This window comes from Hypanus sabinus, chromosome 25 (assembly GCF_030144855.1).
Source record: "Hypanus sabinus isolate sHypSab1 chromosome 25, sHypSab1.hap1, whole genome shotgun sequence".
NCBI lineage: Eukaryota > Metazoa > Chordata > Chondrichthyes > Myliobatiformes > Dasyatidae > Hypanus > Hypanus sabinus.
The window spans coordinates 20,478,757-20,506,259 of record NC_082730.1 but is presented as its reverse complement, the minus strand read 5'-3'; the positions used below and the strand labels follow the sequence as shown (position 1 = coordinate 20,506,259).

At 40.7% G+C, this 27,503-nt stretch overlaps 1 protein-coding gene across 3 annotated transcripts in view; it reads right to left on the bottom strand.

Annotated features, from left to right (window-relative positions):
* LOC132381080 (cyclin-dependent kinase 18-like) overlaps window positions 1-27,503 on the bottom strand; it is a 125,740-nt gene that overhangs the window by 72,973 nt on the left and 25,264 nt on the right. Inside the window, exons 2-3 of one of the 3 annotated variants that reach the window (XM_059950266.1) lie at window positions 17,205-17,327; window positions 15,894-16,041 (exon numbers count right to left, since the gene is read on the bottom strand). In XM_059950266.1, coding sequence (XP_059806249.1) covers window positions 15,894-16,041; window positions 17,205-17,279 — 223 coding nt within the window. In that variant the 5' untranslated portion in view covers window positions 17,280-17,327. Of the gene's footprint in view, window positions 1-2,816; window positions 2,939-15,893; window positions 16,042-17,204; window positions 17,328-27,503 lie in introns of those variants that run through there. The other 2 variants (XM_059950267.1, XM_059950268.1) reach the window with 2 other exon arrangements.

Here is a 27,503-nt window from a genome sequence, read left to right as displayed (position 1 = left end):
CAATACTAATACTTATGTAATACTAATAATACTAATACTAATACTAAGACTGCTGCTTATTGACTACAGCTCAGTGTTTAATACAATCATTCCTACAGGACTGATCAAAAAGCTCCAAAACCTTGGTCTATGTACCTTCCTCTGCAACTGGATCCTCAACTTCCTCACTGTAAGCCCATAGTCTGTGGAGATCGGAAATAACACTTCCAGCTCACTGATAATCAACATTGGCATACCTCAATGATGTGTGCCTAGTCCACTGCTCTATTCACTCTATGCCCATACCTAGGTGGCTAGGCACAGCTCAAATTGCAACTATAAATTTGCTGGTGACACATCTATTATTGGCTGAATTTCAAATGGTGGTGAGCAAGCGTACAGAAGAGAGTACAGCTGCAACCTTGCACTCAACATCAATCAGACTAAAGAACTGGTTGTGGACTTCAGAAAGGGTAAGACGAGGGAACACCCACCAGTCCTCACAGAGGGATCAGAATTGGAAAGTGTGAGTGATTTCAAGTCCCTGGGTGTCAACATCTCTTAAGATATCGCACCCAACGTATCTTGATGCAATTACAAAGAAGGCATGACAGCAGTTATTAGGTCACCAAAGTCCTAGCAAATTTCTACGGATGTACCATGACGATCATTCTAACTGGCTGCATCACCGTCTAGTATGGGGTGGTAAAGTATGGGGTAGAAAGTTGTAAACTGAGTTAGCTCCATCATGGGCATTAGCCTCCTCGGCACCCAGGACATCATCATGGAGCGATGCCTCAGAAAGGCGGCACCATCATTAAGGACTCCCATCATCAAGAACATGCACTCTTTTCATTGCTACCATCAGGGCAGAGGAAAAGGAACTGGAGGCCGCACACTCAATGATTCAAGAATAGCTTTTCCCCCTCTGCTATCAGATATCTGAATGGACATTCAATCCATGAACATGACCTCACTACTTTTTTGCATTACTAATTTAATTTAACACACACACACACACACACACACACCTATATATATATATACATATATACATACATAAAGCTATACTTACTCTAATTCACAGTTTATATTATTATGTACAGTATTGCAATGTACTGCAGCTGCATATCAACAAATTTCATGACATACTTCAATGATATTAAACATGATTCTGACTTGTGGCTGCCTGTAAGCAGACAAATCTCAAGTTTGTATAATTTATACATTCTTTGATAATAAATGTACTTTGAACTTTGAATCCTTTTGATAGGATTGTTTCTGTTTACATGGTTTACTTGCTTATGTTTACATGGAGAACTAGAGAAACTCTAATCCTGGACAATTTTTAAACATAATCGGCAAAAATAAGATGCCATTTTGTGGTTGCACAGTGGATGTTATTACCCAGTATGCACAGACCAAAATTTAATTCAATAATGATCATTTCTCTTCTTGAAAGTTAAATAGTTGAATATCGTAACTGTTCACCAGGACTCAGCAAACCCAAGTCATTTTAAACTAATTGTCATGTGCACAATTACAGTGAGATACAGATAAAATGAAAATTTTGCTTGCAGCAGTATCACAAGCATATAGGTACAAAGAATAAAACACAAAACATAATTATACCTTAATTATACAAAACAGTGAAAGAAAATAAAAGGCTGTGCAAAACAAGACATTAGTGTAAAAATCAACACAGCCAGAGACAAGAGGTGGTCCATTGTGCTTCCTTGCCTGAGACTGACACTAAATCTGCAAGATTTTTAGGAAGAACAAGGGTTCTAATTGAAAGTTGCTTCAAAGAAATGATGCCGGCATGATCAGCCGAATAGTCTGCTCCTGTATTGTATACTCCTATTACAGGAGTTAACTTTCAGACATCTATAAACTATAGTAAGTAAGGCTCAGATGTGTGGATTCACTTCGAATGCAGAAAGTCTGGTGCAGTTAATATTACCCACCTTCACAAACATAAATTAAAAGATTGAATTAATAATTCCACTTAATCAGCCTTCTCAAAGAGTTCCATTATGATGCCTCCTTCACAGAATAAACCACAATTGTATCAGCAAAGTGGAGATTCTTCATCTTGCTTTATGCAATGTCTTCTCAAATTTAGAACCCCAGCTTGAAATTCTTTCCAAGGACTATAAAAGTCCAAATAGACCAGCTCAGGGGCTTTCAGTTTCAATTACAAAGATCTAGTTGTCTCTCCAAACTTATCTTGGAGAAAACAGCAACTGGGGACTAACAAAGGGGGACCATCAGGTCTATCATTACACATTGACCTGATTGCATATCTGACCGTACATGGATCTGTCTGTACCAATGTGTATACAAATACAATCTTACTGCTTCGGTAATATCCCCCCACATTTCCCTCCCTTATTGCTTGTACATTGCAACACAAATACAACATAAAGATTTTTACTCCCTTGGATGTAAGAAATAATTTTTTATTATTTTTATGTAAAATAAACCAGCCAATAAAATCAAATTGGGGAAAAATAAGGGCATTAAAAGAAATATACTGTTATACTGTATTTTTGCTTTTTTTTATTGACTATCTGTTCTTTGCTATTAAAATATCAATGAGAAACAGAGGCTATTAAAAATTATCCAGACCATCAAGGAGTCTGTTTTCAGTTCTATTGGTGAGCTGGGCATGTTGGTTTTGCCTCAGAGTCTCACTGTGGTGTTAGAAAAATGGATGACTGTTTGCAGAAATATTATGCTGGAATTCTTTCTTACTGTCTACAGAAATAGGAAGCAATAAATAGCCTTTCTGTCATGTTCTTCCTGATATATTTAAACATTGTTATTGTACTCACCTCTGTCTAAAAGCTTTCCATATACCCATCATCCTCTATGGTAGGGGTTCCCAACCTGGGGTCGGAGTCCAAGTCCATGGCATAAAAAAGATTGGGAACCCCTGCTTGATGTGAAAAATCTGCCCCTTTAAGACTTTTCTCATATTAAACTTAGGCCTACTAAGAAACAATGCAAAAAATTGCTGCATGGTACATTAAATATTAATATTATACACTCTATATTACAAGACCTCCATTGCTACAGCAGGACAGAGGTGATAGAGAGGGACAGGTAGAAGGTCAGTCAAATATGGCAAGGCTAATTAAGCTATGGACCACATAATAACACTGTCCGCTATACAAATTCACTAGTAAAATTAGAGATATATACTCCCTCTCTTTAAGAGATATATAGTTATTAAATAACTTTGAACAGCACTTACAATTTCTGCTACAAAAAAAAACGATGATAGTATTTTAGTGCCAACATTAGGGAAAGGTTTAGAATGATAAGTTTGTCAAATGTTTTCCTTTATAAACTTGGACCTAAGAGAAGGCTTGCATTTATATAGTGTTTTTGATGGGTTCAATATTTCACAGAGCAATCTGAGATACTTCTGTGTTGTAGCCATTGTTTCAATGTAGAACAACGGTCCCACATTTGATTATGACTTGAAGAGCTTTACTGATTGAGTGATGAACACCAGAAAGGTTCCTGGAAATTAACATTCCTTCTCATTGTTTATTTTCTGACTGCGCAGCCCAACCACTACTCTGAGCAGGAAAGTTTTTTTTTGAACTTTTTTTATTGCATTTTTAAATGATTACAAAGTATGAAAAAACAATATATATAACCCTTACCCCTGATGCGCCCTGAAAAGTGTGTGGCTCATTATGTGAAAGAAAACTCCAGCTGCGTGTCAACAAAGGCTCTGTGCACAGGAACATTTCAGTTTCTGCGCAGCCATGTACCAGAGCAGTTTAGAGGGAACGGTTCTGGGAATAATTTATAAATGGGAATAAGGGTGGTGCTGTAACATAGCAGAGAGCGCAATCACTTTACAGTGCCAGCTGTAAGATCAGGATATGACTCCTGCCACTGTTTATAAGGGGTTTGTGTGTTCTCCCCGTGACACATCTGGGTTCCCTAGTTTCTTTCCACATTGCCTCATTACCACATTGTGGTAATATTACTTTATGTGTTGTGTGTATGAATTATATGCATCCTGGTCCAGAGGAACACTGTACACATGTATAGTTGAATGACATTAAACCAAACTCGAACTTGAACATTCCATTAGGGTTGGTGATTTGCGGACATGCCAGAAGTGTGGTGACACATGCGTACTGGGTGGCACAATCCTCGTTGAATTGACTTGATGCAAACAACGCATTTCACTGCATGCATTGATGTAGATGTGACAAATCCAGCTAATCTTTATATCCTTTGCTTTGGAATAGGAAAGGAGTCGATGTTACACCCTTGTGAAAGAGGAGAGCAGTCTCAAAGACAGTACTTCTGTTATTGTAACACTCTCTCGATAACATATTGGAGAGTCAACTTAGATTTCTGGAGACATATATACTGGAAATACTAAAATGAGTGGAATGACTGACTATTTTATTCTTATTTTTAAATTTTTTATTTAGCTAAACAACGCGGTAACAGGCACTTCCGTCCCAACAAGCCCACGCCACCCAACTACACCCATGTGACCAATTAACCTAGTAAATGATACGTCTTTGAGATGCAGGAGGAAACCGAACACGGAGGAAACTCACACCGTCCACAGGGAGAACATACAAACTCCTTACAGACAGCAGCGGCAATTGAACCCAGGTCACTGGAGCTGTGATAGCATTATGCTAACTGTTGTGTCACTCTCCTGCCCTTGAACTGGGTGATTTATTTCCATGCGCCCTCACTGAATTATCTCGCTGTGGTGTGAAATTAGGTTCGCAGGTTCGGTGTATGGGAACAGAAGACACCCGCTAATGGTAAGTAAGTTAACTACTTATTTGCAGTACGAGGCAGATAAATACTTATCTAAAGTGCTCCCTTGAGTCCTTTCTCACTGCAGCACACTTCCACTGTTTCCATGGTACCGGTCGCAACCCAGTCTATGACGGGCCTCCGGAGTTAAAGACCAGGTGCTTTCTGTGCGCTAGTTTCATACTCTGCCAGCACCATGACATCATCAGTCGGTGCCGTGAACCCAAACAGCAGGCAGTGGAAGAATTGCGATGCTCCATGAACAGGCCAATCCCTAACTAGCACGGGGGAACAGCTTTCAGTAAACAGATAAGGTTGGCACTTGCTGCAACACAGCCACAGACAAGCCTCACTTCAGCTGAAGACTTGTTAGTGCAACTTGTTAGTGGAAGCTTGCCTCACAAACAGCAAAATAAAACCAATCAAAATACCAAACAGTTTGAATAACTTATTCTCAAAACCTGAGGCGACATGTTAACTGTCAGTTTGATGCAACATCAGCGGTGGGATGGTGTTCGTGTCAGATGAACACTTTTTTGACTGTAACCACTCTTGATCAGTTGAAAGGTCACTTCGCTTGCTATTAGAATAATGGGCTCCAGCAGCTTCAGATCGGCATTTTCGTTGTTGTTTTGAGGGCAGATTTCCTGGATGGCTGCATCTTCATCAGGTAGTCATGGCCACAGGGAAATAGCAAATGTGGACATGGAAGCGGGCAGATATTCTGAACAGTATCTGGAATATGGACCTGATCTGTGGCAGGAATCAGAATCAGAGTTTAATATCACTGATGTATGTTGTGAAATATGCTGTTTTGTGGTAGTAGTACAGTGCAATACATAAAATACAATGAATTGCAATGAGAAATATAAATCAAATATTAAGCGGTGTAAATTTATATAAAAAATAAGATGAAGTCAAGAAGTAGAAGGATAGGTTTAAGGTGATGGGGAGAGATTTAATAGGAACCCTGAGGGGCAAAATTTTCACTGAGGATGGTCTGTATGTGGAAAAAGTTGCCAGAGGAAGTGGTTCAAGCAGGTACATTAACAACAGTTATAGGACATTTGGACAGGTACATGAAAGGGAAAATTTTGGACAGATATACTGTATTGTGCAACAATCATCAGTGCTTGTAAACAAATTCTGTAAAGAGAAGATGTTTTCAAAAATAATGTATTGAGAAGTTTCAAAATTTCAAAAAAGTTACTATAAAGAGTAGTAAACAGTAAAAAAAAATTAAACCGATTCAATAATGGACTTAAAACTGCATCAAGTTTCTTAGGTACATGTTGTGAAGTTTTATATTTAAGAAATCATTTGGTAGATTGTTGCAAGCATCTTGGAGAACTTGTCACAGTTCTTCAGACTTCAGCTGTCTTGCTTGCTTCTGACTCTACAGATAACCCCAGACAGCATCAACGATGTCGAGATTAGGGTCCTATGGAAGCCATACCATCTGAAACCATATAAAAAAATCTCTAGGGCGCCTGAAACCTATACACAGCCAAACATTCATTGTGGAATTCATTGCCACAGTCATCTGTGGAGACCAAATCATTGGGTATACTTAAATCAGAGGTAGATAGGTTCTTGATCAGTCAGGGCAGCAAAGGTTACAGGGAAAAAAACAGGAGAATGGGATTGAGAGGGATAATAAATCATCCATAATGGAATGGCAAAGCAGACTCGATGCAGTTATAAAGAAGGCAAGACAGCGGCTATACCTTATGAGGAGTTTGAAGAGATTTGGCATGTCAACAAATACACTCAAAAACTTCAATAATTGTACCGTGGAGAGCATTCTGACAGGCTGCATCACTGTCTGGTATGGTAGGGTAACTGCACAGGACTGAAAGAAGCTGCAGAAGGTTGTAAAACTAGTCAGCTCCATCTTGGGTACGAGCCTACAAAGTACCCAGGACATCTTTAGGAAGCGGTGTCTCAGAAAGGCAGCGTCCATTATTAAGGACCTCCAGCACCCAGGGCATACCCTTTTCTCACTGTTACCATCAGGTAGGAGGTACAGAAGCCTGAAGGCACACACTCAGTGATTCAGGAACAGCTTCTTCCTCTCTACCATCCAATTCCTAAGTGGACTTTGAACCTTTGGACATTACCTCACTTTTTAAAAAAATTCTCTTTTTGCACATTTTAAAAAATCTATTCAATATATGTAATTGATTTACTTGTTTTTTTTTAAATTTTATTTATTATTTTTTCTCTGCTAGATTATGTATTGCATTGAACTGCTACCGCTAAGTTAACAAATTTCATGTCACATGCCAGTGATAATAAACCTGATTCTGATTCTGAAACAGCTTAATTCTGCTCCTTCGCATTGAACTTACGGTATAACATGGGCAAATTGCTCAGCATTTGGTCCTTGTGGATGTATATGGCTGAATGTTCTGTTTTTGTGCAGTAAAACTCTGACTCTGAGACACTAAGTACATTCGCTTTTTATTGTGTGCAGGCTATGAGTATATGTCTAAACTGTCATCATAGTAAAGAGATTAAGGAGATTAGCTTTAGTTGTCACAGGACCACAGAGTAGAGAAGGTATTTTTTTTCCCCAATGCAGTGAAACCTTTCAGAGAGGGGAGGGAGAAACCATGAGCACTGAAGTTGCTGTGCTAGGAACAGGCATGCAAAAGGTATGAGCTCTGGAAAAGCGGCTGCTGCTCGCAGCTACATCAGCCTACGGGAAAACTTCAGAGATTGTAAGACTATAACACATAGGAGCAGGATTAGGCTATTTGACCCATCAAGTCTGTTCTGCCATTCCATCATGGCTGATTTGCCCTCTCAGCCTTACTCTCCTGCCTTCTTCGCATAACCTTTAACACCTTTGCTAGTAAAGAACTATCGACTTCCAGTTTAAATATACCTGCACAACCATCGGTGGCAATGAATTCCACAGACTCATCACCCTATGGCTAAAGAAATTCTTCTTTACCGAAAGGCCATTCTGAGCCTGTGCCCTCTGGTCCTAGACTCACCCACTATAGGAATCATCTCTCCATGTCTCCTCTATCTAAGCCTTTCAATATTCGATAGGTTAAAATGAAATTCCTCCTCATTTTCCTAAATTCCAGCAAGTACAGTCCCAGAGCCATCAAACACTTCTCATATGTTAACCCTTTCATTCCCAGGATCATTCCCATGACCCTCCTCTGGGCCTTCTCTAGTGCCAGCACGACTTTTCTTCGATAAGGGGCTCAAAACTGCTCACAGTGCTCCAAGTGCAGTCTTATAAAGCCTCGGCATTATGTTCTTGCTTTTATATTCTAGTCCTCTTGGAGAGTGAAATCTAATGGAAATTAGCATGCCGTAAGCTTCACCGCAGTTAGCAGATGAACGATAATGATTGTCAGTACCTCACCACAAGGGATGCATGACTGATTTATTTTAATTGTTTTTTTTCTGCTGTTTATTAATGGGCTTATTTTTTATCAAGCAGATTAATGAGAATATATAAATATCAAAGGAACCGGATGTGGGACAGTACAGAGACGCTGCCAAGTGCTTTCAGAATTCAAAGACTATTCTCTCTGCCCACCTCCCTTTGATCCTGGAGATTAACACTTGTACCACATAAAGCCCACGGTATAACCCGTTCAGTACCAGGGACCTTCACTCAGTGGCCACTTTATTAGGTACACCTGTACACCTGCTCACTAATGCAAATATTTAATCAGGTATTCATGTGGTAGCAGCTCAATGCATTAATGCATGCAGGGGTTCAAGAGGTTCAGCTGTTGTTCAGACTAAACATCAGAATGGGGTAGAAACATGATCTAAGTAACTTTGATCATGAAATGATTGTTGGTGCAAGACAGGGTGGTCTGAGTATCCCAGAAGCTGCTGATCTCCTGCAATTTTCATGCACAATGTGAAAATAGAGAATAGTCCAGTGAGTGACACTTCTGTGGGCAAACAAAAGTTTTTTAATAAGAGAGGTCAGAGGAGAAGTTGACTAGAGGGTGACAGTTACCTAATTAGCCATGTTACAATAGTGGTGTGCAGAAGAGCAACTAGAATACACGACATGTTGTACCTTGAAATGGATGGGCTACAGCAGTAGAAGACCATGAACATACCCTCAATGGCCTCTCAGGCCATTATAATCAAGTGGCCACTGAGTGCTTATTTTTTTCCCCAGCAGTGAAAGTCTTGAACTGGGGGCCAAGTCCAAAGTACAGTACAGCATCATGATTGATTAGAATGGGAACTAGCAAATTAAGAAAGAAGAGCAACACACACAAAGTGCCAGAGGAACTCAGCAGGCCAGGCAGCACCTATGAAAAAGAGTACAGCTGCCATTTTGGGCTGAGACCCTTCATCAGGAAATAAGAATATGAGTAGATTGTTGTGTATTTAATATTTCAGTAATGATTGAGTAATAATGTAAACATATTGTTGAGTAAGCATTCTTTGGTGTTTACATAACATATTGTGGATTTTATGTAAAAGTACATAAATGGTATACGTCAGAACGCCACCACGTGATACATGCTCACCTTTATTTAAACTAAACACCAAGATAGGCTCACATTTCAGACTCCCATCTTTTCCTTTCAATTGGCTTATTGTTTTAGAGTTACAAAACATAACAGTGGTGAGGATGAAGGTTCAATGACCTGTGATGACAGCCTACCTGTTGAAGTGCAGCAAGACATTCAAGTTTAGAAAAAGTACAGAAAATCATTAGAGTTTAAAAAGTGTAGCGTGGTTTCTTCACAAGAAGAGAAGATGTATGAATTTAAAAAGAAGAGCAGGGCAGCACGTGATTCTTTGGGATGGGACGGACACTGTCAAGTTAAAAAAAGGACAAAAAATGTTAGTTCATGGGTCATGAACAATGAGTACAGGGTGACAATAAAAGGAGTGAGAAAAAAAAAGAGTGGAAACGACTGGCAACATCAGAAGGATAGACAAGTTCCATTGCACAAGAGATGGAATATGTATACTGAATGGAAAGAGCAGTATTTTAAAGAAAATGGAATACCCAATTATAAAAAAATATCAGTTATGCTGAGTGCATTTGGTGGAAAAGCATATAGTTTGCTTAGGAGTTTGACTGCTCCAATGAAACCAGCAGAAATGACTTTTACTGATATCATGCATTAGTGCAGAATTAATTAGAACTGAACCCATTGTTACTTGCAGAACACATTAGGTTTCATAAGCAGAATCAAAAGGAAGAGGTGTCCATTTCGGCATAAGAAGTTCTCCAAAGAAGTTGTCTGAGCATTATCAGTCCAGTGATGGGCTTAATGGTGCAGTGAGAGATCATCTAGTTTGTGAAATCTTACAAGAAAGCATTCAAAAATGGCTCCTAACTGAAGCACAACTTACATTTAAAAGAGCAGTTGAAATCTGTCAATGGAGACAGAAGACAGAGACTCAACTGAGTTGCAGTCAGGAATAAAGTTAGCATGAACAAAATTGCAACATCTAAACAGAACCCTGCCTGGCCAAATAAATTGTGTTACCATTGTGGCAGGGCTTCACATACACCAAACCGATGCAGACTTAAAGGCGAAACTTGAAGAAAAAGTAGTAAAGGACACATGCAAAGAACATGTCAGGCAGACAAAAATAAATGGACGGCTCAAGAAAGAGAAAAAGATAAAAAGTCAAATTGCAGCTTCAAAAGAAACACTAATCTGTATGCTGGATAATAACAAATTAGATAATGATGAGAGTGACATAGGACTAAGTAGCCTTGAAATTTAAAAAGTGAAAACTAACAATAGACAAGCAATATGGCTTGTGCCAGAATTAAACACCAAATTAATTAAAATGGAATTGGACACCAGCTCAGTTGTTTCAGTCAGTACACAAAATGAGTTTGAATGCCATTTCAAAGATACTAAACTAAAGCTTGCAGATATTCAACTAAGAATCTATACCAGAAACAAATAAATCCTGTGGGAATGGTATTTATAAAGGTGAAATACAACAACCAACAAGCCACATTGGGCTTGTATATGGTAAAAACAGGAGAGCCAGCATTGTGTGGACATGATTGTCTGAGCCAACTACAAATTGATTGGAAATCCATCCACCATGTGCATGCCACATCCCCTCCAATAGAGTCAACTGAAAGTGAATTAAGACAGGTAATTTATGATGCCACAGCGGTGTCTGAGGATGGCAGATATATCAAGAGTAAAATAATGTTAAATGAAATTGCTACACTCAAGTTTTGCATGGTCTGTCTGGTTACTAATATCATCTGTGATAAAGTAGCCAGGTAACTAGATCTGATGGAGGCTGAAGAAATTCTTTCCAAGGTTGAGTGGAGCCGATGGGCAATGTCAATGGTCCCAGTAGCCAAGAAGAATGTGTCTGTAAGGATCTGTGGTGATTTTAAGGCCACCATCAACATAGTACTGACCAAGTTAGAGGACATCTTCACATTCTTTCTGGAGGAAAGCACTTCAGCAAAGTGGACTTAGCTGAGGCCTACCTACAGATGGAGATAAAAGAAGAGTCCAATATGTTTCTCATCATAAACACTCACAATGGGACTTATTGCTATAATACCTATTTTTGGATTAACATTTTCACCTATACTCTGTTAGAAAGCTATGGACCAGGTGCTGCAAGACTGCCCAGGCACTCAGTGTTACTTGGATGTCATCATTGTTGCTACTAAAGATGAAAAGGAACATCTCCAAACTCTCAAGACAGTGTTAAGAAGATTAGAAGATCATGGTCTCAGAGCACAATACAAGTGGGAATTCATTAAATCAAGCATCAATTACTGTGGTCACACTATTGGCGCACAAGAATTACACAAATGTGCTAAGAAAATTCAAGCAGTGCTAGATGTCCCGAGGTCAAAGAACATTTCACAGAAGCAGTTTTTTTTAGGATTGGTCAATTACTGAAACAGGTTCTTCTCAAACCCAATCACAGAAGAAGATTGCAAGACAAACAGCTGAGATGAATTGAGGACTCTTCAAACAAGGAGGTGTGATGTTCTACTCCAGGGCAAGCTGTCCTGGCTGTGGAGTACAGTGATTATTTAAATCAGGTACTCAAATAGATGAAGGACTGAACTGGACCACTCTGCTACACAGTGGAGATTGCATCTAATATCATCTGGAGATGATATATCGATCAGTTGAGAAGAGCAGAGGCAAATGTTAGAGAAGAAAGGTGTTCAGAGCTATTAGAACCACTTCCTCCACCCCAGAGTCAATCCCTGAAACCACCGAGGAGGGCTCAGAACCTGAGATCGTTTCACAGCAACAACTCTCACCTCAAGCAGAGTGACCATCTCCCCCATCAAAAAAAAAACGTTACCCCACAATAGTATGAAATCCTCTACAGTGATTAAATCTTCATGCCTGAATGGGACAATTTAAAATTGACTATGCTGTGGATGTCAGTATAATAGCTGTATTGCATTGTATGTTGGGTATATAATTCAGCTGCATTTTATATTGAGTTGGAGTTTATAGCTAAGAAGGGTAGTGTTGTGTATTTAATATTTCAGTAATATTTGTGTAACATTGTAAATATATTGTTGATTAAGCATCCTTTGTTATTTACATAATGCATTGCGGGGTATATGTAACAGTACGTAAATTGCATACATCACCACTTGATACTTGCACACCTTGCTTAAAGTAAACACGAAGTTAGATTTGCATTTCAGACCCCTCTCTTTTCCTTTCAATTAGTTTAATCTCTTGGAGTTAAAAAACATAACAGAGACCATGTGGTGTGTTGAGCCTGCTTCATCACTCAGCAAGGTCATGGCTGATTTGATTGGCATCAGCTCCTCCCTCCTGCTTGCATCCTGTAAGCTTCTATGGGCCAAGACCTGCCTTTCTCAGCCTGAGAGAATATATCAGCCTTCACAGCTCTCTTATTTCAAGAACTCTTCAAAGAGAAGATAGTCTTACCAGACATCCCACCTCTCCCGGAAGTTCCGGGAGTCTCCCGCAAATTGATAGCGGCTCCCTGACACCCGCAAACAATATACCATATCCCGGAAGTCAATTTTTGGGAGAGCGGGAGCAGTGAATTTAACAGGCGTCATTCGTTCGTTAGCATAGCTAACGTTATTTAAACTAGCTGGCTAGCTGCTGAGGAGCCACTCTATTGCAGCCACCCCACCTCTCCCGGGAGTCTCCCACAAATTGATGGTGCTACCTCCCTGAAATGAGTTTTTGCAGGGTGGGATGTCTGGTCTTACACATTGGTGTTTGAAACTAACAACCCCTTATTGTGAAGACAAGGGATTCTGCAGATGTTGGAAACACAGAGTAAAACACAAAATACTGGTGGAACTCAACAGGCCAGGCAGCATCTATTGAAAGAATAGACAGTCAATGACTTGGGCTAAGACCGTTTGTTGGGCAGCATCTATGAAAAAGAATAAAAAGTCAAAATTTTCGGCCGAGACTTTTCTTCAGGTGTGTGGGAGGAATCTGGGGAACCTGGAAGGAACCCAGTCAGTCATGGGGAGAATGTACTAACTCCTTACAGACAGTGGCAGAATGCAACCCTGACCGTATGCTAACCACCGCACTACCGTGCCTCCCCTGTCTCTGAGAAGGTGCTGGAGTGGAAAACTTGAGGATAACTTTGGCAATGCTATTCCTCACAGACCATGTTTCTGTTGCTCCAGCAACAATCCCATCAACAGTACAGGCCAAACAGCACGGCAGCCCAAATACCCTTAATGCCCCTACCCTTTCTCGATCTATCAGCTTGTTGCCCCACACTCTTTAATCTCAACTGAAATGGAGTAAAAGAGAGGGGGAGAGTCTGTCCCCATAGAGCATGAGTGTGTGTACTCTGCCCTCTTCTACTTCCCTGTACTCAGCTACCACTATTTTCCAGCATATAAAATACACAAGAGGCCAACTAGGCAGTAGTAATGGCACTCTGTGATTGAAAATCGCTGCTCTGTGTGTTTGTTTTATACAATCCAATGTTTCAAAGTGTGCAAGGCACTTCTATAAGGTCCCAGTCGCAACTAGTACTCCATTCAAGCAATCAATTTTCCAAACAATTCAATCTCATAGCACTTAGCAAAACAAGTCATTACATTTCCAGGACACAGACTTTAAATAATGTAAAAATGATGCTGTATAAATCTGTAGGAAATATAATGTCACTGGCTTGAATCCAATTGTTGTGCTACATTATTTCCACACTCTTCTCTCCAAGCTTCAACACCATCGTCTGTGATTTGAGTGCTTTAATTGTATTTAGTAAAGGTACACGAAGACTGTGACAGTAACTGCAGCTGCCTGGAGGCTACATAGGCACTGGATAACTACAAAATTGAGCAGGAGTGACACATGGGTTCAAGGGAGCTGTTAATGTGTAGCACTTGGACAAATAACACTCAGAAAACATTGTTTTGTGAATGTTGGCATAAGAGATGGTTAACAATAACCATTTATGTTAATTTGATGTCATCCAGGGCATAGTGAATTTAACGATTAATAGTGCCTTATATTAGCAGAGAACACCCCTTTACTTTGCATTTATAACACAATATAATTTAAAGGCAGGTTATTCAGGAGAAAACAATTCAGAAAAAGCATTTACTCACCCAACAGATGATGGAAATCTTTATCAATCTGCTCTGGTAAACTGTAGATTTAAACAACTTTCAAATGGGGAGATTTTGTTTGACTTGAGGTATTAAGGCACGACAAAGGGAGGAAGGCAGATAAATACAGTGCAGGTCATCCACTGTTATTTAAGAGCAAGATGAGGGATGAATACCCTTCTCTTCATAATTTTATTCTTACCTTTTCTGTAGGTAGAATACATGCTGGGTTCTGGATACAAGAGTGTTAATTTGTTCTCTCTCTCTCTCTCTCTCTCTCTCTCTCTCTCTCTCTCTCTCTCTCACTCTCTATCACCCTGTCTCTCTCTCTCACTCTCTATCACTGTCTCCCTCTCTCTCTCTCTCTCTCTCTCTCTCTCTCTCTCTCTCTCTCTCTCTCTCACTCACTCTCTATCACTGTCTCTCTCTCTCACTCTCTATCACTCGATGTCTCTCTCTCTCTCACTCTCTATCACTCTGCCTCTCTCTCTCTCACTCTCTATCACTGTCTCCCTCTCTCTCCCCCTCTCCACCTCCTCCCTCTTCTCTCTACTCTTTTCTATGTCTGTCTCTCTTCTCTCTATGTCTCTGTGTCTGTCTGTCTGTTTGTATCTCTCTCTCTCTCTCTGTGAACAAGCATTGAACTAAAAAAAGTCAGCTTCAGCTGGTTCTTTGTTGGGCTTACTCATCTTTTTGTATGCATGATTGAGTGTAGATCTAGTCGGCATCTGGGACGTCAAATATAACAGCAAAGTGCTTGGTGGACTGTTCATTTAAATACATGCTACCCACTATTTTAGATAAAAGATCAAATCTCATAGAGTGGATCACCACTAGAAAGATGCTTTATGGTCAGCCAATATACACTCAGTGGCCACTTTATTAGGTACCCCATACACCTGTTCGTTAATGCAAATATCTAACCAGCCAATCATGTGGCAGCAATTCAATGCATAAAAGTATATAGACATGGTCAAGAGGTTCAGTTGTTGTTCAGACTAAACATCAGAATGGGGAAGAAATGTGATCTAAGTGACTTTGACAGTGGAATGATAGTTGGTGCCAGACAGGGTACAGGATACAGGAGTATCTCAGAAACTGCTGATCTCCTGGGGTTTTTATGCACAACAGTCAATAGAGTTTACAAAAAACAAAATGACATCCAGTGAGCAGCAATTCCGTGGACAAAAGACACCTTGTTAATGAGAGAGGTCAGAAGAGAATGGCCAGACTGGTTCAAGCTGACAAGAAAGTGACCGTAAGTCACATAACCACACATTACGACAGTGGTGTGCAGAAGAGCATCTCTGAATGCACAGCAAGTCAAGCCTTGAAGTGGATGGGCATCAGCAGCAGTCAACCATCTTGTGGGCATTTCGCTAGGTACAGGAAGTACCAAATAAACTGACCACTGACTGTAGATCTACCAGGATCAGTCACAATCCTACAGTTTGACGGACAGTCAGCCAGCTACATTGATCTACAATCTATCTAACAGTGTACTCAGGTTACTCACTGTCATTCTTCCTGTTGTTTATCTGGTTAGTGATCTGTTCCTGAAATTCGGCAAGCGACTCCTCGATGGTTTCTGTTCTGTGGGCCGACAGTGAGAATCGACGCTTAAACTTCTTCATTTTATTTATTCCTTCTTCCAATCTATGTGGCTGCAAAAAAAGAAGAAAGAAACCATGTCAGCTCAAGCAACGTTTCCCCGCAACCAGAATAAGAAGGAGCAGTACATCATGTGGCCCAATAAACCTAATTCTTTTATTAGTTTCACTGAGAACACTTCTTTAGGCATATGGTGTGTAGGCATTCATTAGTTGGGGGAATTGAGCTCAAGAACCGTGAGGTAATATTGCAGCTCTATAAAACTCATCTTAGACCATATTTGGAATATTCTGCTCAGGTCTGGTCATCTCATTATAGGAAGGATGTGGAAGCTTTAGGGAGATGCTGAGAAGATTTACCAGGATGCTGCCTGGATTAGAAAACATTTATAAGCAGGATAGTTTGAGCGAGCTAAAGCTTTTCTCTTTGGCGCGAAGGAGGATGTCAGGTGACTCGACAGAGGTGTTTGAAGATGATAAGAGGCACAGATCGAATGGACAATCCTAGTCTGTTTATTATCCTCTCTCTGGGTGCTGCCTGACCTGCTGAGTTCCTCCAGCATCCTATGCATGTTACCCTGCTCCTGTCTGCTTCTCTGCTCTCTAGTGCTTCGTGAAGATACGCCACCTGAAGCAAAATAACGAGGTTCCATGATGAGCTTCAGTCCCTCAAGCTGCAACTCCCGAACAAATGATCTAGCTATGTGTCATGTTGCAATTTGGAGGGGAGTTTGCTGTGTTCGGTTTGATTGCCATGTTTCCCTGTATTATATTAGTGACCAAAAGAGTTCATTTGCTTTTGAACATCCTCAGGTTCAAGTTTATTGTCATTCAACGGTATACATGTACACCGCCAAACAAAACAAAGTTCCACCAGTGGCACAAAACAGTACATATAACTCCCACACAACACCGAAAGTAGTAATACCACAAATAAATTACAGCTAGTAACATGTTTTCCAGAAAATTGTTGTTTGGCTTTAGCACGCATTTGCGACACAAGCTAAAAAGTACACAGTGTAACGCCACTGGCGCTTCATAAGTGATGAGACCTGGGTGGTGGCAGGGGGTTCATTATTCTCACAGCCTGAAGGAAGAAGCTGTTCCCCATCCTAACAGCCCTTGTCCTATTGCTGCCTTCTACCTAATAGTAAGGGATTAAAGAGATTGTGGGATGGATTGGTGGCATCATTAACAAGGTTAAGGGCTCTGCATACCCAGCGCTCTTGATAAATATTTTGGATGGTTGGAAGAGAGACCCCGATGATCCTCACAGCAGATCCCAAGGTCATGAAAGCTTTCTTTCTTTAAACAGGGACATTCTTGTTCTCTGTTACACCCTGGCAACATAAAGGACAAAGAGTGTAAATCAGCAACTTCCGGATCACAGCTGCTGTAAAAAGGTTTTGATTTACAATTATGTGCTTTCATAGCCAGAGTATCAGACCATTAGCATGTGACCTTGGCAAAGTTTAACACTGCCTAAAACATTGACACAATCATAACATTTGTTACTGATTTGGAAAAGAGAAGAGAGGGCACTGTATCACAAGGTATTTAAGGGAATTTATTTCCAGGAAAGTAAGAGAATGAGGGGAGATTTAATGGAGGCACAGTATACAAAGGTGTGAGGGATATAGATAGGGCAAATGCAAATAGGCTTTTTCCACTGGGGTTGGGTGAGACTAGAGCTAGAAGTCATAAGTTAAGGGTGAAAGGGTAAAAATATTTAAGGGGGACCTGAGGGAGAACATAGTCACTCAGAGGGTGGTACAAGTGTGGAGTGGGTTGTCAGCAGAAGCGGTGGATATGGGTTTGACTGCAACTTTTAAGAGCAACTTTTAAGAGAACTTTTAAGAGCAACTTTTGGATGGCAGAGGTATGGAGGGGTATGGTCCAGATGCAGGTTGATGGGACTTGGCAAACTAACATTTTGGCACAGACAAAGTGGACCCAAAAGGCTTGTTTCTGAGCTGTAGTACTATATAACCATGCTCTATAAAGAGACAATCCACATGACATTTCTTCAATAAGCCTGAAGATCTATTTTGCACAACTATTGAGGCAAGTAGCATTAGAGTTAGCTTCCCCCAATTTTCTTCCAAGTAGTGCTATTACCCAGCTGAGAGAGCAGATGGGGTCCCAGCTTAGCCTCTTATCTGAATGGCATACCTCCAGTAGTGTAGTACTCCTGGGAGGGAAAACTATCATTTCTTAGCTCGTCACAATTATAGAAAAAAGTTCCAAGCTCTGGACACCAAACCCAAAAGAATGGAGAGACTGAAAGGAGTGAATTTCTTGAAGGATGATTTGAACAGAAGGAAGATTTTAAAGAACTGAAGGAAAGCAGAAATTCTTAGAGAAGGGCTAAAAATTCTAAGAATGCTTAAAAATTTAAGCATTTTAAATGGTCTGACCACATCTGTGGAAAGAGAAACAGAGTTAATGTTTCATTTCAGAATCAGAATCAGGTTAATATCACTGGCATTTATCGTGAAATATGTTGTGTTGCGACAGCAGTACTGTACAATGCAAAATGTAAAAATAATATGAATTACTATAAATATGCACGTAAAATTAAGTTAAATAATTAGTGCAATAAGAGAGCCAAAAAATAGAGGGGTAGTGTTCATGGGTTGGTTCATTGTCCGTTCAGAAATCTGATGGAGGAGTGGAAACTGTTCCTAAAATGCTGAGTGCATGGCTCTAGGTTCCTGTGCCTACTCTCTGATAGTAGTTCAGGCTGATAAGGGTTGTTAATAATGAAAGCCACCTTTTTTGAGGCATAGCCTTTGAAGATGTGTTGGGGCATGGACTAGTGGATAAGGCATCAGTCTAGTGATCTGAAGGTCATTGGTTCGAGCCTCAGCTGAGTTGTGTCCTTGAGCAAGGCAAAACATTGTTCTGCGATGACACCGGTACCAAGCTGCTTGGGTCCTAGTGCCCTTCCCTTGGACAACATCGGTGGCGTGGAGAGGGGAAGGCTTGCAGCTTGGGCTACTGTCGGTCTCCCATATAACCCTGCCCAGGCCTGCACCCTGGAAACCTTCCAAGGCACAAATCCATGGTCTCACGAGACAAACGGATGCCTTTGAAGATCTGAGACCTTTTATCTGTTTTCATTTCCTATTTCCAGCATCTGCAGTTATGGGTGGAATTTCCACAGCCTTTAAGACTGAAGGCAAGGCCACCAATAATATGGAGAAAGAAGGGATAGGAGGAATGCTGTGAGTTTGTGTGAGTTCTGGAGATAGGGTAGCATGGCACTATTTGGGGCCTCTTAATGCTGTTGGGTATTCAGTATTTATGTAATACTTGAGTAATCTTGTATATATATTGGTTGGTTAAGTATTATTGTCATTTAAATAATTCATTACAAATTGTATGTATAAATGTGTGAATTGTATATGTCATCCTGCTACCAATGTGTACACACGCACCTCGCTTAAAGTAAACATGAAGTTAGGCCTGCAGACCCAGACTCCTGTGTCTTTCTTTGAATTAGTTTAATGTTTTGAAGTTACAAAACATAACAGATGCTATGAGCGTTGGCTGGGGAAACTGACATTGCAACACAAGGGAACAATAATACAAGATGCTTAGCGTTCCATTGAGAGAACACAGGGAAGCTCTGCCGATGACACCACACCTCTGTTAAGACGGCCTGTCAGTGAACAACTTACAATTATTCAAGTTCAAGTTTATTGTCATCTGACGGTACGTATATTCAACCAAACGAGAGAACATTCCTCCGGACCACGTTTAACTGTATCACACACAGTGCATAAAACAAAATATGACCACAAGCAAGTTAGTAAAATATAATTCAGAATGCATGCGCTGTGCAGCAAGGGTAAGATGTAAACAATTCGCTGTCCTATTGACAAGACTTCGGGGGTGGCAGGGCGTTCATTAGTCCCACAGCCTGAGGGAAGAAGCTCAAGTTCTGTCACAAAGTAAAGATGTTCCAAGGTATGACGGATGGTGCTGTTTTTCTCCACTCCTACACATTCTTACATTTCATATTGCAGGAGTCCCTAATGGAGATTGTAGACCATAGAACTTAGAACATTACAACAGAGTACAGGCCCTTCAGCCCACAATTTTAATCTACTCCAAGTTCAATCTAACCTTTCTCTCCTACATAGCCTTCCATTGTTCTAAATCAGATCTTGCAAAACCCACCAAAAAGAAGAATGGAGGAAAAGCTGATGTGGAAACCATGATTACAGCATCCACCTCTTCATGAGTAGTCTTGAAAATGTAGGTAAATTATGTAAAACGTGTAGACGAGAACCTAAAAAAGAGAAAATCTGCAGATACTGAAAATGCAAGCTACACACACAAAAAGCTGGAGGAACTCAGCAGGCCAGGCAGCATCTGTGGAAGAGAGTAAACAGCCAATGTTTCAGGACGAGAGCTTTCGGCAGGTCTTTTATTTCTGCGGAAGGGTCTCGGCCCAAAATGTCGACTACCTTTTTTCCATCCATGCTGCCTGGCCTGATGAATTCCTCCAGAATTCTGTGAGAGAACATAGCAGGGATTAGAAATGGCTCAGCTTTGGGAGGTCATCACCTTTAAAAATGATTCTGCAGAAGAGAGAGGTCATATTCAACAGTAATTAATTTGTTCATATCAACAACACTAGTTTTCAGAATTAATTAATATATGGCAGAATTATAGTAAAATAACACTTGTGGATGAATTTTGGTTTCTCTGGACCTGGTATTTCATATGTAATACTTCTCTCATCAGTCAGTTTTCTTGCATCTTCATGTTGAATACAGCACAGGATCTGGAACTGTTGTGGTTGCTATGGGTTTTAGTGGTCAGTGGGAGAGTAAGGAAGAGACAGAACTATCACTTGTCTGACAGGCGCGAGATCAAACAGCCAGCACTGATTTCATTAAAAGCAAAGAAAGGGCACTGTTAGGCTGAATCCATTTGCAGGAAATATTTTTTGCATTCTCTGAACATCTGTTGGATGCTAGAAGAGGCTTTGATCACTCACACCAAAAGCCAGAGAAGTGAAGAGAATCCACTTGAAATGCTAGCCTGCACTTCTCTTTTCTGAAGCTGATCATATATTCTCAACAACTTTATTTTCATTTCAGAGCAACTTTGGTCTGTATGTTTTATCCCACTTTTCGATTCTATTCCCTGAACTCTGGGCGTTGAATTCCCTTGGCATCATTTTTTCACAGAATCTGTCCTAGGGCCAGCACATATAGTTAAGACCGAACACAGAAGAGGCTCAATAGCACCTCTATTTTCTTAGAATTTTGTGGAGATTCAGCAAGTCACCTAAACCTTTGCCAAACAGATGTAGATGCACAGTGGAGAGTATCCTAACTGGTTGCATCATGGCCTGGTATAGAAACAGCAGTTCCCAAGAACATAAAAGTCTACAGACTGTAAAGTGATGGATCCAGCCACAGGCAAAGTCCTCCTCACCAATGAATACATTTACATAGATCACTGTCACAAGAAAGCAACAGCCACCATCCAGGCCATGGTCTCCTTTTCACTACGCTCATCTGGCAGGAGGTATAAGAGCCTTAGGTCCCACACCACTAGGTTCAGGAACAGTTATTACACTACAACCAACAAGCTCCTGAACCGGTGTAGATAACTTCACACTCACCTCAACTCTGAACTGATTCCACAACCTACAGGTGTACTTTCAAGGGCTCCACAAGTCATGTTCTCAGTATTATTTATTTTTTATTTGTACAATTTGACTTCTTTTAACCATTGGTTGTTTCTCAGTCTTCGTTCATTTATAGTTTTTCAAAAATTCTATTGTATTTCTATATTTCTACCTGCAAGAAAATGAATCTAAAGGTAGTATATGGTGACTTATATGTATTTTGACAATAACCTTACTTTAACTTTGATTTCCATCAGTCTGTCTATCCCTCTCTCATTACTCTATTGAGGTTATCTTTAAAAGCTATTGCTGATTTTTTTTTCTTTTATTTCTCATCCTGAACTCTCCCTAACATCCTCTGTTTGGTAATACATCCTCGAGGTACTGCTTCAGATCCATTTGCTGATAGCCTTTCTGGACCAGTGCAACAGGAATGCAGAATATTCTAGAGAGCCACGAAAGGTACAGGGAAAGGAATTGGGGGAGTTTTCAGTCACAACATTGACAGTTCTTTTCCTGCCACAGATTCAGCTTGATCGGCTAGGTTTCTCCAGGAGATTGGCTGTTGCTCCATATTCCCATATCTCCAGTCTGCCGAAGGAAGTCAATGGGCCCAAAGGGAAAATCTTGACTGGTGCAGGGTTTTGACTTGAAAAGCTGACAGTTCCTTTCCTCCTACAAAAGCTGCCCAACCCAGAGCTCCTTCAGCAGATAATTTGTTGCAGAGAAAACATTCTGTCCTCAGCGGTCTCAGCTCATAAGTGTTCAGTCAGTAGCTTAACTTCATCCACCCACACTGGCTCACCGGGACAGAATTGCAGATTTCTTCTACTGCCTGTATGAAATTGCTTCTGGCATTCCAGCTTTAGTTTTAAGGCTTTTTTAAAAGGCATTTGTGGATTATGAACATGCTTGCAAGGCAATCTCACAATCTTATTACCATCCCTAGCTACCTTAAAGGTCTTCCCGCAATACCATTATCCATTCTCTCCTCTCTTTTATTCTTTATAATTGTGAAAAAAACACTTTTTATCCTCTTTTATGTTATTGGCTAGATTACCTTCATACTTCATTTTTTCTCTCTATGTATTGTTTAGTTGCCTTCTGTTGGTTTTTAAAGCTTCTCAATCCTCCATCTTCCAATAATTGTTACTGTATTAAATGCTCTGATAAAGGAAGTCAAAGACAGCATAAAAGCAAAAGAGACTTCTCCTTCCAGCCACGATGCCTCATCACCCCTTTAGAATACTTTTTCATCTTTGGGGTGTTTCTTTCCTGCACCTTCCGAATCTCCTCCGTAAACACCAGACAATGCTGTTCCACCATAATTCCTGCTTGTGTTCCCTTCCAGTCAGCTTTGGTCAGCTCCTCTCTCAAGCTTCTGTAATTCCCCTTACTCCACCGTAAAACTGATACATTTGATTTTATCTTCTCCTTCTCAAATGACAGGATGAATTCTATCTTACTATGATCACTGCCTCCAAAGGGTTCTTTTACCTTTAACTTCCTAATCAAACCTGGTTCATTGCAGAACTCCCAATCCAGAATTGCCATTTCCCTACTGGGCTCAACCACAAGCTGCTCCAGAAAGGTATTTCATAGACAATCTACAAATTTCCTCCCTTGGGATCAAGCACCAACCGAATGTTTCCAATCTACCTGTATATTAAAATCCCTCGGATAATTCTTTTTACATGCTTTTTCTATCTCCCTTTGTAACTTGTTGCCCATATCCTTCAAAGGTCAAAGTAAAAGTATTGTCAAAGTACATATATGTCACCATATACAATCTTGACATTCATTTTCTTGCAGGCATTCTCAATAAATCCAAATAGGATAATAACCATAATAGAATCAATGAAAGTCTGCATCAACTTTGATGTTCAACCAGTGTGTAAAAGACAACAAATTCTGCAAATACAAAAATAAATAAAGATCGAGACTATGAGATGAAGAGTCCCTGAAAGTGAGTCCATAGGTTGTGGGAACATTTCAATGATAAGGCAAGTGAAGCTATCCCCTTTTGTTCAAGAGCCCAATGACTGAGGGCTAATAACTGTTCCCGAACCTGGTGGTGTGAGTCCTGATGCTCCTTTACCTTCTTCTGAATGGTAGCATTGAGAAGAGAGCATGTCCTGGGTGGTGAGGGTTGCTGATGATGGATGCTGCTTTCCTGTGACAATACTTCGTGTAGTTGTGCTCAGTTGTAGGGAGGGCTTTAACTGTGATGGACTGGGCCATATCCACTAATTTTCAGGATTGCCTTTTTAATGGCATTGGTGTTTCCATACCACTACACATCTACAGACGTTTGTCGGAGTTTTTTATGTCATGCCAAATTTTCGCAAACTCCTGAGGAAGTAGAGGCACTGCTGCACTTTTATCATAATAGCTCTTTCGTGCTGTGCCCAGGACAAATCCTCCAAAATGATATCACCGAGGAATTTAAAGCTGCTGACCCTCTTCATCTCTAATCCTCTGATGAGGACTGGCCCCTGATATCCTCCTCCTGAAGTCAATAATAAACTCCTTGCTAACATTGAGTAACAGGTTGTTTTTTCAGGCACCACCTGACCAGATTTTCTATCCTTCCTATATGCTGATTTGTCACTACCTTTGATTCAGCCTACCACAGTGGTGTCATCAGCATTGCTGAATTTGCATTGGAGCTGTGCTTAGCCACACAGTTGTAAGTGTAAAGCGAGCAGAGAAGGAGGCTAAACACACAGAGTCCTGGTGCGTCAGTGCTGATGCAGAATGGAAATTGTGGAGGAGATGTTGCCAACCAAACTGACTGCGGGCTGCAAATGAGGAAATCAAAGATCCAATTGCACAAGTAGGTATTGAGGCCAAGGTTTTGAAGTTTATTGATTAGTTTTGAAAGGATAGCAGTATTGAATGCTGAGTTAAAGTCAATAAGGAACATCCTGATGTATGCATCTTTGCTGTCCATATATTCTTGGATTGAGTGAAGAGCCAATGAGATGGCATCTGCTGTGGAGCTGTTGTTCCAGTAGACAAATTGGAGCAGATCCAAGTCACTTCTCAGGCAGGAGTTGATAAGTTTCATCAGCAGCCTCTCAAAGCATTTCATCACAGTGGATGTAAGTGCTACTGGATGATAGTCATTGAAGCAAGTTACCATGTTCTTGTTTGGCACCGCTATAAGTAAAGTCTGTTTGAAGCAGGTGGGCACCTCAGACTGCTAAAGAGTCTGAATCAAAATCAGGTTTATTATCACCAACATGTGTCATGGAATTTGATAACTTAACAGCAGCAGTTCAATACAATACATAATATAGATTAAATAAATAAATTACAGAATATGTATATTGGATATTAAAAATCATGCAAAAACAGAAATAATATATATTGAAAAAGTGAGGTAGTGTTCACGGGTTCAATGTCTCTTTAGGGATAGGGTGGCAGAGGGGAAGAAGCTGTTCCTGAATTGATGAGTGTGTGCCTTCAAGCTTCTGTACCTCCTACCTGATGGTAACAGTGAGAAAAGGGCAAGCCCTGGGTGCTGGTGGACTCTGCTCCTTGAAGGTGTCCTAGATACTTTGTAGACTAGTACCCAAGATGGAGCTGACTAAATTGACAACCCTCTTCAGCTTCTTTTGATCATGTGCATAGCCCCCACCCCCATACCAGAAAGTGATGCAGCCTGTCAGAATGCTCTCTGCAGTACATCTATAGAAGTTTTTGAGTGCTTTTGTTGACATGCCAAATCTCTTCAAACTTCTAATGAAGTATAGTCACTGCCTAGACTTCTTTATAGCTGCATCGATATGTTGGGACCAGGTTAGGTCCTCGGAGATCTTGACATCCTGGAACTTGAAACTGTTCACTCTCATCGCTTCTGATCCCTCTTTGAGGATTGGTATGTGTTCCTTCTTCTTAACCTTACTGAAGTCCAAAATCAGCTCTTTTGTCTTACTGATGCTGAGTGCAAGGATGTTGCTGTGACATCACTCCACTAGTTGGTATATCTCACTCCTGTACACCCTCTCATCTCCATCTGAGATTCTACCACCAAATTTATAGATGGTATTTGAGCTGTTTCTAGCCACACAGTCAAGGGTACAGAGAGAGTAGAGCAGTGGGCTAAGCACACACCCCTGAGATGCAACAATGTTGATCAATGTTTGAAAGAAAAATAGAGGGTTATGGGGTAGTGTGGGTGTAGTACTTTTTTTAAAGGATTATATGGGTCAGCACAACATGGAGGGCCAAAGGGCCTGTACTATGCTGTAATGTTCTATGGTTCTATCAGCGAGGAGGAGATATTATCACCAAACTGCACAGATAGTGGTCTTCCGGTTAGGAAGTCAAGGATCCAATTGCAGAGGGCAATATAGAGGCCCAGTTTCTGTAACATATCAATCAGGATTGTGGGAATGATGGTGTTAAATCCTGAGCTATAGTTGATGAACAGTATCCTGACATAGGTGTTTGTAATGCCCATGTGGTCTAAGGCCATGTGAAGAGCTGTTGAGATTGCATCTGCCATTGACCTATTGTGACGATAGCCAAATTGCAATGGGTCCAGATCCTAGCTGAAGCAGAAGTTCAGTCTAGTCATGACCAACCTCTCAAAGCATTTCATCACTGTTGATGTGAGTGCTTCTGGGCAATAGTCATTAAGGCAGCTCACGTTATTCTTCCCAGGCGTCTAATTGAAGCGAGAGGTTTAATATCTCAGCAAACACTTCAGCCAGTCGATCAGTACAGTACTTGGCCAGATACCCCATCTGGGCCAGATGCTTTTCATGGATTCACCCTCTTGAAGGCTGCTCACACATTGGCCTCACAGGATCATCAGGGACCATGAGAGTTTGTGTTAATTCCTCAGTGTTTTGATGGTCAAAGCGAGCATAGAAGGCACTGAGCTCATCTGGAACAACCCAGTTGTCACCCATGTCACTTAATTTAACTTTATAAGAGGTGATAGCATTCAAGCCCTGTCACATCTATCGAGCATTCTTTGTTGATTCGAGTTTAGTCCAGAATTGCCACTTTGTCCATGAAATGGCTTTCCAGAGATCTGGTCACTGTAGCTTCCCCCGGTAGGTAGTCCTCCCACAACAGTATCCAAAGTGGTATACTTATTATTGTGGTGAATGATCACAGGGGTACTCTGCACTGGCTGCAGTCTCACTCTCCTGACAGTCACCCAGGTATCTGCCTCTTGCAACTTAAGAGTGACTGCCTCCCTATAGCTCCTACCCATCACCTCCTCATTTCTCTGTATGAGCCGAAGGTCACCCAGCTACAACGTTAGTTCCTTAACATGGTGTCTAAGGAACAGGAGCTTGGTGGATTTCATACAGATGTAGTTATCAGGGATACTGGAGCTTTCACACATCTCACACAAGGAACATACCACTATCCCAGATCAATTTGCAAAGCACCATGAAATAATACCAAAGAAATGTAGTAGAAACTTTCTTACTTACTTACTTAGAACGTCTGCCCAAGCCTGGTGACCCAAATCCAGACCACTCTAACACTGGCCCACTCCAACAAAGGCCACTTCACTTACATCTCTTTTCTTTTTATTGGCTCCTTGCTGATTTCAGCCAAAAGAAAGCTGAAAGATCCCAAGCTCTTTTAAACCTGCACACTATGGCATCAATGAATGACCTCTCGTGCTGATTGCAGCCCATCAAATTTTTTTTTAATGCATCATTTTAAAGTATGCATTTCCTCACCTCTGATTTTTCTTTGGTTAAATTATCTTTGCTTTCTAAGATTTGCAAAGCACTTTCAAGCACACATCTTTGTCTTGCCAGACATATTGTGCGTCAGCACGTTGTGAATTAGCTTCCCTCTCACATTCTTCTTTTGTCCTGTTGGAATCTTT